Raw genomic sequence first — 16822 nt, forward strand, 5'->3', positions numbered from 1 at the left:
GAGCAAGTACTGTAACAGTGCAGTAACAGGACCAAGTGTGAGGATCAATGCTCCAGTGAACCTTTACAAACCATACCTTTGGAGATATAAAAATAAATAATGGGGTTTGTTAGCACAAAGCTGAAATCGGTGATTAAATACTTCAAGAGAAAAGGTAAGCATTCTTGCTTCTTATCATAGTGGATGATCTCAGGTGATTTTTTGTATTGCTCAAGGTCAGAATGTATGGATTTTCTTTACTGTATTTATTTGTGGAATTTCTTGTCTTCCATAACCAAACCCTCTACCTGTATATTGAATCATTTTACAAGTTCTTGTGATTTGTTTGCATTTTTGTACTTTTTGATATTTTTAACATTCAGTTTTTAATCGTGTATGAAGTAGGGTCAAGACTATGCTTGAACTCCAGATACTTCATCTGAAAAGCAATTTTTAAATTTCAGTAAGATTACTGATGGCGTCTTTACTATCTGAACAATCCTGTCCTGTGGTGCAGCACAGTAGAGCTCATTTTACTTCACTGCCTGTGCAATTCTGCTAACTTTGTGAGGCTAGACTGTATTGTATGAAATTACCAAACATCACACTGATCAAACGCGCTAGCCAAAATGTTTGTCTTTTTTATTATTATTTTTCTATTTAAGCAGCAGATGGAAGTTAAGTTTAAAATTGCCATAAGTTATCATTTTTTTAAATTACAATATTGCATTAACAGTGAACTGTATTTTTCTTGATGAGTATGTTACAGTACTTGGTACATTAACAAACTCCTACAGTCTTTTACTGTAATGGCCATTTCAGTTTAAAACTGGTTGTACCCTGACAACGCCTTTACAAATAGTGTGGGACATTTTACTCTATTGTTTACCATAGGATGAAATACAATTGATCAACATGTTATAAAGTGGCTTTGTTTACACTTGGGAATGAGAATGAAGGCAAGGGGTTTTGTGGTCTTTGAAAACCAGGGTGTGCTCCCCTCTCACTGCCCAGAAACAGTGACTTTAGTGAACATAACCATGGTGCACCTATTTCTACAGAAAAACACAACCTCTTGTCGTTTGTAAAACTGGAAATGCACAATTGTTTTTACTTATGTTTTCAATTGAATGATTTGACTGTTACTGTTTTACTTTTAGGTTTTATAAAGCGGACTGAAACTCTTTGTTATGTCATGCACATGTAGTAGTTCAGAGGTGTAACTTCTGACTACATAGCGAGTATTCAAGCTTATTTACCAAAATACTGTGAAGTCAGCAACTGTTCTCTATCATGCTGTTACAGGTGGAGCGGTGCATTTAATAGAAAGAGCAGTGCTTGATGTGGTGCTTGTATGTGCTAAATTGTGCTGTGGGAAATTGTGTGCTGTATTTAATAAGATCTTTAATTCGACTACATATGCATTGTTTTTCTATTGTGACGGCACTGCAATAAACTGCTGTTAGTTCAGTTTTCAGATCATCCCCTATATTATTATATATATATATATATATATATATATATATATATATATATATATATATATATAAATTCTTCACTTTTTTCATTAGTAGTTTTGATGCACATTATACTGATTATAAATCACCAGTTTGCTGTGAATATTTTCTTTTTGCTTGAAAATGCCTGACCTCAGGGAACACATTTGGCTTTCACTGACTGGGTCTCTTTCTCAGGCTCTGTAGAACCTAATACAGTCCTGCTGGACAAAATCACTTTTCTTTTGAGAACTGAGTGTGGGATGAAAAAAAGGTTACACTGAACAAGGAGCTGGGAATGGAACTGTATTCTGAATAGGGACTTTTCAGAACAGATTACTGGAGTCCATGAGAGAAAGGACACAGGTTTTATCATGTGGTTAAATAATGAATGCTGGGCAGCGGTTATAATAGACCCCCCCAACCCCTGTTGAAACTACTGGAGCTGGATTAATTAAGATTGATTGGGTAATCATTTTCGTCTCTACAGATTGAGTGAGCATAATTAATTTTGACATTTGTTTAATGATTCAAACAGAACTTGTGGAACTTTATTGAGCTTGCCTGAGTGGGTGTGGGTGTGTGGGCAGGTGTTACTATCAATTTGCGGACAAAATTTGAGAAAATGTCCCCACAAAGATACTCCTGAAAATACAATGTTGTGGGGATGTCCCTACTTTTTATAATACCTTTTTAAGAACTAAATATCCCTTAGAAAAAAAAAAAATTTAAAAGTGCCAAAATATTTAGTTTGTTGTCGACTTTCACCCTGTGTGGAGTTTTGTCTGACTGAAGTTAGAAATATTAAATAAAATTATAGTGAGAGTCAATGAGAAGTCCCTACAAAAAGCGGACTGCCATGGTAATGAAAATGTATTTAGGTTTGACATACTGCAGCAGGTTCTGGTGGTAGTGCAATTTTAATAGCCACTATAGTACTGTGGCAAAGTGGGTTGCAGTGTGCATGTGTAAAAGTGATGCAATGCATAACAGATGACAGACAACAAAGTTCACGGTCTAAACAATTCTTTATTGGTTCCCATTTGTAATCAAGGTCGTTGTGACCGTAAATATTAGACCCAGGCAATACACAACAATGTGTACTGCACAGTTTTAAAACACAGGTTACAGTCCCAAAGTAATAAACACAGTATAAACCCACACCAAGACACAAACATGATCACAAGTCCAGAGTGAGTGCTAATGTGCACAGTGGGGAAGTGCAGTCACGCCCCCTTGGTTAGCGAGTGCAACCGTTTTTCTCTAATCTGCGTTTGCCACGTTGCTTCTACTCTGGGTTGATGATTTGGTGTACCGTGGCTTCGACCCCTTTCTAGATGGCCAACTTTCACCTTTCCCTGGAATGAATTGCCAGACCATCCAGTCTGGGGCACACTGGCACACTGTTCGCTTTACACACTGTTCCCTTTACACATTGTTCCCCTCACAGGTCAGGAGGGAGATCTATAACCAAAACTCATTCTTTCTCTGTCACAAGGACCTATCCACAAAGTAATGTTTTACTGAAAATTGGCCCCTCCAGTACGCCTTTTGTGTTCCGGCCCACAACACATTTAACAATGTTCCTTGGAGCTTTTCAATCTAGCCTGTTTCAGGGATCTAGTGGGATCAGAAGCCAATAATTCAGTGGAAAAGAGGCTTAATATGGTGATATTGTGTGCATTAATCCCTCTTTGGACTGCCAAAGCAATGTTCTACAACAAGCATATTTTTGTAAATTGGGATGATGTCAGGATTGTCTTTTTAATAATGTGATTTTGTGAAACATAAGCAAATAAAATAATTTCTAACATGGAATTTTCAAGTTGACTAATGCAGTGTCTAGCTAGTACTCCTGGTAATGAAACTGTTCAAAACAAGATTTGTAGGTCTGTAATTGAGATATATATATGTAATTAAGACATGAACAACGTATTTTTCCTACTTTATACCATCTGGTAGATCATATGCTTTGTCCGTTAAGATCATATGTTTTGGCAGTTTGTTTACTCTCACAGCAAAAACAACAAGTAGAACAACACAAGCCCTGACCTGTCTTGTTTTCTTCTTGCAGCTGTGTCTAACTTGGATGATGAAAGTAAGTGGACAGTCCATTACACGGCCCCCTGGCACCAGCAGGAGAACGTCTTCCTGCCCACGAACAGACCAGCCTGTGTGGAGGACCTGCACCGGCAAGCCAAGGTCAATCTGAAGACTGTGCTGCGAGGTGAGTGTCTGGGGTGATTACTACTGAGGATAATGTATGCAATGTGTTTTTTCCAAGGTGAGGCAATTATTTACCCAAGAGAGCTTCTATAAGTCTCTAGGTCTTCCTCTTTAGCTGTATAATACTTATCAGGGATGTGTTGTGTGCATGCGCATGTACAACTTTACATACAGTACATGTTTGTGTGTGCACACAGATACACACACACACACACAAACACACATTGCATTTCGGTACCTCTTTGAAAACTAATAATCAAGCCGGTTGACCCAGCAGTATACTGTAATCAAATAACTGGAGACAAACTGTACCGTTGCCTCCTACAACAAAACTGGGGCAGAAAAACTAGATTTACTCATAATTTTGTGGAATTGCCCATTTCAAGGTGACATAACCTGAGAAGGTCATGGGAAGATTGGATTTCCAGGTCTATTTCTCTGGTAACCATAGGGGCTGTCATCAGTAACCTGATCTGCCATCATAGCCTTAAAGCATTACTGATATTGCAGCGTGGAGCTGTGGGTTCTGAGCCCTTTCTCCCTGTATTTCACAGCCTGTGCCCCTTGGTTTTGCTGAGCTGTCACTTTAGTATGCACCATAATCAGACAGGAGCTGCTCTTCTAAATCTGGTTCAACTTAATACCCGCTAGAATGTTAAATGAAGTTAGTCTGTCAGTTCACAAGATTAGCAGGTGGTCCATATGCCCACCTCCCCTTTTGGCTGCGCCTGTAGATTTAACAATACCTGGAAGAGCAGGTGTCCTCCATGTTTACTGAAGTGCGCTATCTTTTTGTCTTTCTAGCTTTTGAGGTTGAATTACTTTATTAGCATCAATAAATGTACTGCATACAGTACAGACAGACAACTAGTTAAACTGCTATAAAGTAAGTTATCCTTGTTCTATTTAAAGGCTGATGCAGTATTTAACTTATAGATTTACCAAAACATGCAAGGTGCAGGTGACAGTGACAGATTATTGTATTTGCTATGGTAATGGCAATAAATTCAATTGCATTATCTGTTAGAAATATCCAGAAGTGGGCTCCTGAGTGGCACATCCAGTAAAGGCGCTCCACCTGGAGTGCAGGATTCGCCTTATAGCTTGGAGATTGCCGGTTCAAATACAAGCTATGCCAATGCCGAGTTCCCAGAAGTGCAGCGCACAATTGACCAAATGCTGCCCGGGTGAGGTAGGGGTAGGTCAGCTGGGGAGTTCTTGGCTGTAGGTTCTGGATATGGCTGCACGGCAGGCTTGCAGGGTGAAAAAAAGCAGACTGCTCAGACAATCATTTTGGAGGACAGCTCTTCGTCTCTCCCGAGTTAGTTCAGGGGTTGCAGCGGTGAGCCAGGTTGAATAATAATTGGACATTCCAAAATTGGGTGAAAATTAATAAAAAATAATTGTTAAAAAAAAGAAATATCCAGAAGTGGTTCTCAAGCGTGCAAATGTAATCAAGAGCAAGATTCCTTATTTTCCAAGTCAATAGCAGCATCACTTTACTGTAATACTGAGGTAATGTCATAGCAGCAGCCAGAATGTCTGAGTAACTGTTGACAATTGAGATGATTGTTAATGGATTAGTACAGTAGGTGGCACAGTTACATTGGGCCACAAGGATTACAGGTTCAGATCCTGTTTATGGGAAACCCTGAACACATTACTGGTCTCTCTGTTGAAAGTGGCAGCTTGCAATTGACCTGGAATGCCAAAGAACTGTCTGCTTTAAAGATTCTAAAGAACCCATCCTGTAATAGATAACGAGTATGGCTTACTGTTTTATTTAGTTTTATAGGGACAAGATCTTGTCGGAGCGAGGCCATGTTTCCAAATAAAAACATTAATAAAAATACATATGCACTTCTCTTTATCTAGTGATCAAGAAAGGACTGGTTCAATACAGAAAAAAACAAAAAGAACAAAAGGGAAGCGGTGATTATTTATTTTGATGAGCAGCGTTTGATTTAAGTACATTTCCCTCAGTGAATGCTAATCAGAAGTTTGCCATATAAATATTCGCAACAACGCAGTCAATTGCTCAATATTTACTAGCTGCAAACAAATCAATATTTAATCAGACAGCCAAGCCCCCTGGGGAGTGCACCACAATTTATTTTGCTTTTTGTGCATATATATGTATAGTATGTATGCTGTATACTGCTGTAATGTATAACGCAAAATAACAGAATTGTTTTTTCCATCTTTAATTCAACATAACCTACAAAAGAGAAGTTATTTGAAGTGGTTTTATGGAAGTTGTGGTAAAATCTATCTAGGTCACAAGCAGGATGTCTATACTGGAGTTTCTATGAAGTCCACCAGGGATCCTGCACTTCCTGTACAGACTGGCTGGATCAGACAAAGATTAGAGAAAATATTAAATAAAATATGTAGTTATTATTATTATTATTATTATTATTATTATTATTATTATGCAAATTGATTACATAAATATATTAAGCAAACATAACTGATCTTTTAGTTTTATATCTGACTACACACTGTAGTGACTGGGGATGTACCATGCTCTGCATAATTCCAACCTGTGTGCTTGTGCTTTGAGGGATTTCTAATCACTGCCCGCATCTCTGCAATATTTCATCAGAGCTGGAGAGGAAAATGTCATTTCAGGCAGCATTTGATTTGTAATAGCACTTTGGTCTTCTCTTTAATTTGCATCACATTTCCCTTACATTCCATGTTGGAAACTTGATGTTACTTCCTTGGTGCAACCCTAATTGGTCTGTAAGGCTATTTTTATTATGACCTGAGATTGTTAAATCCCCAGAATGTTAGCGAGTCTGTGAAATCCTGGACTTGCACCTGTCAGACTGGAAGAAGCCAGTTAGCAAGTATAGTTAATAAAGTCTGCACAGAACATCAGCAACACCCATTAATACTGGAATTCCTCAGGGTTCTGGTCTGGGTCCTCGTTGTCTTTCTATCTTCATGAATCATTTTTCTATTTTTCATCCAGTCTATTAAACAATATATGCAGACACCCCAACCCCAGATAAATCACCTAGCATTGTTTTGCATAGATTTCTTAATTTTAAGCTAGTTTGCAAGTTGTTTCATTTTCTTCAGAAAGAATTCCCATTGTTTAAAAATTCTGTACCCAAATGCATCAAACACAACAACATAGTAAGGTTATGATCCTCCCTCTTGTTTTATCTTGTGCAGTGTGAGCTTTTTGACAGCCCTTTGAATGAGGCCCCTCAAGTGCTGTATAACTATTTTGAAATATTTAGAAAAAGTACATCTGTTTAATTCCACAGGTAGTGATATATTCTTCATTAAATCTCTGTTTTGTTTTTTAGGTTAATGTTATTCAGAAGATATCTTTTAGAATTGATGAGGCTAATTACCTTCAAAACTGCGCTTTATCACAGAAGACAAATGAGGTCTTTGAGTTAGAATCTAATTAGCAAATGTTGCTGTTATGCTCATCTGTTTAAATGAATTGGATGATCACTAAAAATTGACGAGCTGTGCCTGGAATTTGACTGACAAATTGTCAATCATGCCAATGAGATTTCCTTTGTGTCTGTCGAAACTTCACTTATTAAAAATACAGAACACGTATACGTGCACACATGAACACACACGAACACACACAGATAGATGTATCTTTCTCTATCGCTGACAATAATCAATCATCAGTCATTTCCCTTGAAATCTAAAATCAAGTGGGATATAATAAGTTGTACAAAACGTGTCCTCCACAAAATGCTGAAATGCTTCATCAGAGCTCCTGTGTGAATAATTAATCTCTAATTTTAATATATCTGTTCAATTTCTCTGCAACGTCAAATTAAGTTTACTAATAGCTGGCTGGTGACTGTCCCATCTATAGTATCATACATCTCTTGGACCAAGTGCAATCACTGGACTGTATCAGGGACGTTTTTCATAATTAGTTTTACACAAACTCCCCAGAGGGAGCATGTCTCTTCCAGAGTATTTTCATTTAAAGTTCTCCTCTGTATCAACATCTATCAAAGTCAATACTTCCCAGACAGAAGGTATATTTTACCACAGTCCTGTTTGGAAAGGGCCTAATAAATAGACATTTTATTAGGCCTCTTTACAAGCTAGCAACTGTGCGTCTGCTGCAAATACATTCTAAAGAGCTTTTTGCAGACAAAGTATAGTCAACCTCATTTTAAGTGTCCTTCATAAGTTGTACTGCGTGGCTTAATTTCTCAAAAAGAGATCTAACATTAAAATCAGTCTCCTGCTTGATTGCTAATGTTTTAGCTAACATATGTTTCTGAAACATGCAGTGATAGTTCTCTTCCTGATTTTGTTTTGGATGAAAAAGGTGAAAAGCATCCCTTTACCGCAGTACTTGTGTGATACACGTTTGAATGATTATATTCTTATTTTAGTGTTGGTTATCCTTTTACTGGTTATTGAACTTAATCGTACAGTAATTGAGTTATTTTTTATGGTTAAAGTATAATGGCCAAACAAATTTTGTATACAATAGCACTGCTTTCAACCCTGACCTCCATCACTGCATAAAGAAGGACAATAAACACTTTCTATGGCATCTTGACAGCAAAGATTGATTCTGCCCTGTATGCACTTTTTACTGTTTCACACATTCATACAATGCATGCACATTGATTGAAGTTCCTATCAGTGCAAACTTTTCAATGGAATGAAAATGGCTTATATGCCCAGTGTAATTGGATTATGAATGTGTTCACAACAGTTGGTCAGTGATGCTTTAGTGTGTAATTGCTGGTCTACTTCAGGGTGGTGTTACCTCCAACAGGATGTTCACACACCATTAGCATCTTGAGCTCCCCAAGCAATTGTTGGGAGGGTGGACATAGGAAATGGTGTCAAAGTCATGATGTGTTCCCAATCCTCCCTTTGTCATTGAAGTTCACACCTCATTTAGGAACCATACTATCATCCATTACAACAGAACTGAACCAGAGGTTTCCACCTGGGCACTGTAGTTGTATCATTATAATAACAGCACAGGAGTTTGAATAAGAATGGCTTAAACGAGGCATCAAAAGGATAAAGAAGCCAATCTTTGATGAGATGACAAACCTATATTGCATTTTTTTCGTAATTGAAGTATACAACTAAAACTAAGGTCTTTTGAAGGCTGAGTACTATTTTCTTTTAAGGAATTATCATTGTAAGAATTGTGCACTTTATTGTTTGTAGCATTTTAAGGAGTAACTATATATATATATATATATATATATATATATATGTGTATATATATATATATATATATATATATATATATATATATATATATATATATATATATATATATATATAAATGTATTTTAATGCACCTTTTTACATTTGATTAGATGAAGGTGTATGCTACTGTTGTCTTTTAATTACAGGTCCATCAGTGTAGAAATCTGCACTTATCAACCCTGTATTGTTAGCTGTAACCCTACTCCACAGATCAACAGTGCAGTCTTCACAAGAATAGAGAGGCAATTTACACCCACTTTATGGAAGACTAGGCCAGCAGTGAGCCCCCGCATCCCCTCCCAACAAGAAGTTACCCTAAGCCAATTCTTCAGGCAGCCAATTCCAGCTGTCAGCATATCACAAGTCCAATTTTTCCCCTCTCGTTTAAAGAGAGAAGGAGCGCTCTCACTCTACAGACAGGCTTTTCATCCGCGTGCCTCCTTCGACCGCTCTCAGCACTCTTCTTTACTTCGCCATATGCCCAGCTGTGACACTGAAATCTGATGTAATGCAGCTTCGGGTTGAGACAGCTGCTCAGTTTGCGAGCTCTGACAACCGATACTACCCAATTGGTCAGTAGCTGCTTTTCTATCCTAGAATTAGCCATTACTCAGCCTTGACACAGTCAGGTTTGTTTTGTTTCTAGAGCTTCATCAACAAGCCCTTGGGTTTATAGTGGTTTTATAATCCCCAATCCAGTGCAATATAATAGCAGTAAATTGCCTTGCAATACAAAAACCAATTACATTTATCATCTAGTTATTATGGTTGTCCAAAAGAGTAGCAATGGAATGTTTCTCTGGTTATTGTACAAAACATCTAAGGGTGTTTTGAAATGACTTTAATGCAACTGTAGCAATATATTTTCCTATTTTAATCCAGAGTAAAACTGAGTAGGATGTTGGTTATTCACCACATTGAAATTATTTAAAACTGCGCATTGGCGCCCCCTAATTCTGGGTTTATTAAATTGGGACCACATAAAAACATTTTTTAAAATCTGTTTGCTTTGTTACTCAAGCAAAACTATGCGCTCCAGTTATGACTGTGGTCTCAAATCCCAAGCGATTTTGGGGTGGAAGCCAGACACCCTAACTGTTTCAGGGGGTGAGAGAAAGGCCAAACACAGAGTTCAGTTTCTTGGGCATTACAAATGTGCACACATAGCTACAAATATTTAAAAAAAAAATAAACTCCCTCCTTAAAGGGATATTGCCACACACCTAACTTACATACTGAAATGCTAACTAACACTTCCATGAATTTAGCTATCACAGTTCAGCAAGGATTGTGGAGTGAAAAAGGCAGCTCTGCAGAGGTTTGGGTTGAGGTCAGTGGGCATTCCTGCAATGCAGAAAACACAACACTTCAACTAATCTCTGCCAACCCACACACTGATGTGCTCAAAAAGAAGCTTGTTTGTCTGAAATGTTGAGGTGTTGTTTCTATAACATAGTAAATAAATACATTAATAAATTAACATGAACTTATTGCATGTTTTTCTTTATTTTTAAATCAATTCACCAGTTGGTTAATACAGTCTAAATTCCAAATCCTCTAGTATGGCCTTGATTCAATGTGGATACCTTTGCATTATTTTTACAATAAACCTGCTAAATTCCAGGAAAGCCGTTTAGCTGTTAACATGACGTTTAGCTCTACCATCTGGTCTGAAGCTTTATTTTGTTTGATTTGTTACTGCATAGCTTAATCTTTACAGCTTTTCTTAGCATGCTCAACACTGTCACTGAGTAAATGTAAATGTAACCTGGACTGACTGCATTTGGCTTAAGAACGAGGACACATGTTACTCAATAGTAAAAAAACTAATAGACAGTACAATACCTTTAGTAATAAATAACATTGAAAATGAACAAAAACATTATGGCTGTTCCCCAAGTGATAATAATAGCTATTAAAAAAAAAAAAAAAAAAAAAAAAAACTGTAATTAAAAGACAACAGTGGCATACCCCTTCATCTAATCAAATATATATATATATATATATATATAATATACAGTGTAGCATGTAGTTGTATTTAATTGTAGGTAGTTTAGCACTGGCCACTCACAAGGATTGTAAATTATGTACTGTAACTTCCGGATTGCTTTTTCTATTGTGGAATAAGTACACTGAAGTAGGAGACTGTTAGGTGAACTCTGTGAGGATTTCTGTTGACATTGATCTTTTTATAGTCAAAAGGTAAATGGAGGTAAATTTCCTTAACGTGAACAGCTCCATCGCTGATGCCTTGTGTGTTTGTGTCTCCTGCCTGCCAGAATGTGACAAGCTGAGGAACGATGGATTTCGCAGTTCTCAGTACTACTCTCAGGGCCCCACCTTCTCCTCCTCCAACCTGTCTGACGGCAGCCTGTGTGAGCAAGACGACCCTGATAGGAAGGTAATTCACAGAGCCACTGCACCAGCCTGAACTTTAAAACCAGAACAGGATTGGTTATGGATTACTTTTACACTTGCCTTTAGTCCCAGATATTATCTGCATTCACGGTCATTGGCACGGCTTTAACCAATTTCTCAGATGTTGTTCACGCAAGTCAAACATTTTCAGAAGAAAGTCATTGAGTTGCTGACTGTGTATAGGTAATACTGTATGTGATACAGCTGCTGAATAATCCTTACCAATTCAGTTAGTGACCTTACCAAGATATTTTATTTAACACAGCTTATGTTATTAGTTATTATTGCGGGTTATCAAAAATTCTGACTTGAAATAGCTTTACTCTTAATATTATGAAGTCCTAATTCAATTCTTTAAGTTTAACTTCTGTTGTTTTACTGCCCTCTAGAGTTAGACATTTAATTTGCACAGCTTGGTGGGCATCAGTGGGTTATGTTATATAATAATAATAATAATAATAATAATAATAATAATAATATTTGCTTATTTAGCAGACGCCTTTTTCCTAGGCGACTTATAGAGACTAGGGTATGTGAACATCAGCTGCAGTCACTTACAATATCTCACCCAAAAGACGGAGCACAAGGAGTAACCATCTTTCAACACGCAAAATCTGTTGGCTTTTTTTTTTTTTTTTTTTTTTTCAGTTACCGGTTTGTATTCCAAGCTGCCTACCAATGTAGTATCAGTTTTACATGCTTCAGTTAAAGATAGCAGAACTGTGTCTGAATATACTGTATATAAAAGCAAGTAGTTAACAGTGAAGATGTTTCTAAATAGTTGTTATGCTTAAAGATCTACAGTAATAAAAAAAACAGGAGGAGACCCATTTCACCTCTGCAACTTGTCTGATATAACAAGATCTTTAAATCAGATGCACTTATGCAACTAATTGTGGCAGTTAAAACATTCCAAAATTTAAAAAAAAAAAAGACAGTACTATGTGTGCCTTTGCATGTGACAGTGTGGGTTTCTGCTACCAGAAGCTAACCGCAGTGTGCTGTTATGAACTACATGTTGTTGTTTTGTTTCACTGTTTTTGTGTTTCTGTTCTTTGTTCTGTTTTTCTCTCTTATTTAGCAGTCTAATCTATTAGACTCTCTCAGTCAGTCTTGCCTTAATGTCTGCTGTCACTTGACTTCCTGGAAACACAAGGTACCTGGCCTGACACCGGCTGCCTGCCCGATTTTATGCTTGTTTGTAGCTTGACGCAGCCGTGCCTTGCGATTCTACGTGGTTTTGTACCCCAGTGCTTCCTTCATCTCTCAGTGCCTGAATACTTCCAGTACACCCAGTTAGACTTTACTAGGGTTATGCGTTTGGGCGCTGTGTACCCGTGTGGAAATGCTTTGCTGTGTTTTATGTTGTAGTGCTCCAAATTATTTTATAAAACATCTAGAATGGAGTAAATCCTGTCGTACTCCTTATCCTAAAGACTTAAATACTGATACATAAGAGAACAGACATAGTGACGGTATTGTTTGGTATTACAAATTACCATTTTTTTAAAGCTAATTTAAGTAGTTTAGCAAGTAACCCCATACTCATGCTTACAGCACTACTCATGTGCATTTTCAAGAACACTGCCTAAACTATGAATGGCCTTTTTAAATACAGCAAGAGCATGCCATTTGCTTTGCCACTGCAGCTTGGCAATAATTCATAAACATGACGTTCACATTGTTTTTTGCTTTTCGGCCATTGTCTGTCTTTATATCTGTCTGCTTATTGAAAAAATCTACCTGTTTATCTGTTTATACCCCTTACCAGTGTATACATTGAAAATATGTGTTTATTTAACACAACTTAGTTATATTTTATACAGTTTATTGTTGTCTATATTGACAGGAAGGTTTTCTTCCGTGGATTATCAGGTTGTTTTTTTTTTAGCTGCAAAAACCTTGCAGAACTAGCTAAAATTACACGTGATAAATTGCTTCTGACACTCAATACAACAGAGCAGCTTTATCAGATGGTGGAGCTCTGTGCCTCAAGAACAGACCTACTGCAAATGGAGTGACATAAATGTCCATTTAATGACAACTAAATAATCTTAATTCTTGTAATGCTATTGTGTGTACTTAAGCTATTGATTATGATGATGATGATGATGACTATTATTGGTTTATTCGATTGTTTTCTATTTAATTATTCTTCTGTTGGCCCTATCCGCTTTTTCTCTGCAATGCAATGATGCTGTAGAACAGATTCTGTTTGCCCTGGCACGTTACCCAGTCCCTGGTGTCAGCTGTTTAACAGCTGAGTTCCTCAGCACTGTGCACTGCGACCCTGACAGTAATGCAATCTGACAAGATCCGCAAGTTCAAAGTAAAGTAGGATAGTGGGCCTTAATGGCACCAGCTTTGAGAACACAAAACCACAGTTTTTTAAAAAAAAATATGTATATAGTTTCCATTGTCGCTTTTATATCCTTAATAACTAATGACGAGGTATCACGTTCCCGTATCGCAAGTACAAATTATTTTGTTAATCTAGTATTGCTAACACAATCAAGTGCTCTTTGAGAAATACAAGTAAGTCTGTTGCATTTAAACTTCTCCAATGCACTATTCAGTGATACTGACTGGATTTATGATTTTATTTGTTTGTGGTTCAAGTTTAAGATTCAACTTATATGTGTGCCTGTTTAAATTAACCTTTGCATAAGTAGAAGTTGATTTATTTTGCAAAGGAGGTGATACTAATCAACTATAATTGCTGTGCTGCAATAGCAGACCTTGAACTTTCTAAGGCTGCTCTTGTAAAATGAGTTGTGTGTTAGACTGCTACATAATCTTTTTATTAAAAATCCCAAAGGGATACCTTAAATATATGGATAATTATTGTGCTTCTTTACAAGATGCATTTGGTACTTTGACAAGCTCATAGACGCTGTGTAGCCTTGTTCAAAATGAGTTAAAGCACACATTCCTAGCTTTTCGTTTGTTGTTTGGTGTAGTTAATACAGTATCTCTGTGTTTACTAATTCTTAATTACAGCATGTTGTAGTAAACTACTGTTGCATGCTCCTTTGTGAACTGGTTAGCTCCATATACACCCACCCCTCCTTATATCGCCCGTCGCTATACTGTGGATTCGGATATATCGCTGGCCTGGAGTTGGCTCACCATTTTTACTATCTGACTGCATATGCCTTAGCTGCACTACACATAGGCACTTAGTTACTGTTCCTTTTATTTTGTACTGCACATCACAAACAACAATTAAAAACAAAGCATTAATATCGTACTGTTATCATACACACACACATTGCACAATAACACAAAGCAAATTAAATATCTACTTGCTGAAGCGGTTTTTATTTTAGCCAACAAGGTGTTCACGTGTGGCAGCAATGCACTAGCAAAAGTCACAAGGCAGTGACGTCAGCTCCCTAGCAACAAGCCTCCTATTTCAGGAATGGATTCTTTCATTGCAGCGGGTTTGTGCATTGGAGAATGAAGTTGATGAGAAGCAATTGCCCTCTGCTGTACGAATTAAAATGGTGTGCTGCTTTTTAGACGAAAAATTAGAAAAAGCAGGTTGCGTAGAGGATTTCTACGGGACCCTTATGTCCACGATAAAACGAGATTGGTTGTACAGTGTTTTTCAGCCTATTTGTTTTTCTGTGGGTCTCTTTATCGTGGCCTGCGATATTTAGCAGATTTATATTGGACCCTGACACCCATGATATATCGAGTGGGTGGTGTATTTTGTTTACATGTGTCTTGATTTAAGGTTTAACCTTTTATAACAACGTCACAGTTTAATTTTAGCCTATTAAAGTTAAATTAGTAGTGCTTATGTATAGTTATATAACATGAAGTAAAAATAATGGTCCACATGATAATGTGATAAAGGTCATATAAAGTGATATAAAAATCTATAGCATGGTCAAGATTAAATGAATTGATTTTATTTAATATGCAGTATCCCAATTTTAAGGGTCATAGTCAGAATTTGATATGCTGCAAATTGTTCAAGATTAATTGTCTAAATGAAAGTAACATATGGTTACAGGATTCATGTTATGTTAATAGTCCCTAAGGTGAGGTGTGTTCATGTGAGTTGCAGTACTACGATTAAAAGGGCAGTGCAATTACAAGTTTGAGTTCAATCTTAAGGTAAAATAGCAAGGAATGTTTAAGGTTAGCAACAGCGTGAATTAAAAAAATGGTAAACGTTATACACAAACAGTAAAGAGTCATACATCTTAGATGTCTTAAGTGCAAAATGTAATACTATTAATGTTGTCACAGTAAAGAACGGCAGGACATTTAATGTCAAACTGATAGCCTTCCTCCTTTTCCCTGTCATTAAAATCCCGCATTTGCTTCTGAAGTCTACAGTTTCGTCGACTGAGGATGAGAAGCTAATTTTTTCTGTGAGGCCCAAAACCCCGATACTCGGTGACATTTCTGATATTGACATCCAGACCAACTGGACCAAGTCTCTCCCACTGCCGACCCCTGAGGAGAAGATGCGCCAACAGGCCCAGGCTGTGCAGGCTGATGTTGTCCCCATCAATGTAACAGGTAGGCTTCTGGACCAAGGCAGAGACTACCTATTGAAATAAGTAAAATTTGAAAATCTGTGTTTGTGCGCATAGCTGGAAGCACATTGGTCTCTGAATGTTGAGACCAGGGCTCAATCCTCGTTGTTTTGATTATATGTTAAAGACACTGTTTTTCCTGCACTGCTACATGACCTGGATAAGGGCATCATTAGGCTCAGGGAAGAACTGTTTTTAAAGTAGGTGGAGTATACTGTAAAGTATGTTTCAAACTATATTCAGCTGAGCAATATAAAGGGCTGTGTGACTGCTATACCAAATGGAACATGGCTCTTTGTTCGCTAGTTGCTACCTTTAATATTATATTAAGGCTGCTGATGTACCTTCTCAGCAGTTCTTTACGCTACACCAGAAATATCAAGAGTTGGTGGTGCAGTGAATTACTTCTGGATGTAGTGAAGTGACATAGACTTAACTAAGCCCTCACAAAACCACCATTCTGAAAAAGAAAGTACAAGGATTGAATGGACCTGGAGACTAAGGCATGTTTGAGGGGAATGTGAGGAAACCTGAACTGACCTGTGAGAGAGAGAGAGAGAGAGAGATGCATACAGTATATATCACTTCAGCATCATTTTCTTGTGGTGTTTTGTGTTGCATTTAGCATTTATAATACTTCTTAAAAGTTGTTATATTATTTTATATTGACAAGGTTGTAAGGAGTGCTTCAGTACAGCTTAAGAGAAGCTCATGTTAATACACGATTATTAACCCCCACATCAATTGAAATGGGTAAAAAAATATATTTGCAGTTCTTTAGGAGAAACTTCTGTCCTAGGTCAAGGGCTCTTATTTTATGTTATCTCTTATTCATCTAATTTGGAATGTATTCATTATGTAAACCTGATGATGTAAATGATGTCCATGCTAATAAAAATGTTTTATGTATGACCT

At 37.2% G+C, this 16822-nt stretch overlaps 1 protein-coding gene across 3 annotated transcripts in view; it reads left to right on the plus strand.

Moving 5' to 3' along the window:
• nhsl1b (NHS-like 1b) overlaps positions 1-16822 on the plus strand; it is a 116365-nt gene that overhangs the window by 88616 nt on the left and 10927 nt on the right. For all 3 annotated transcript variants that reach the window (XM_041250476.1, XM_041250477.1, XM_041250478.1), the window contains exons 2-4: positions 3550-3702; positions 11216-11337; positions 15698-15890. In XM_041250476.1, coding sequence (XP_041106410.1) covers positions 3550-3702; positions 11216-11337; positions 15698-15890 — 468 coding nt within the window. The remainder of the gene's footprint in view (positions 1-3549; positions 3703-11215; positions 11338-15697; positions 15891-16822) is intronic.

This window comes from Polyodon spathula, chromosome 5, assembly GCF_017654505.1.
Source record: "Polyodon spathula isolate WHYD16114869_AA chromosome 5, ASM1765450v1, whole genome shotgun sequence".
NCBI lineage: Eukaryota > Metazoa > Chordata > Actinopteri > Acipenseriformes > Polyodontidae > Polyodon > Polyodon spathula.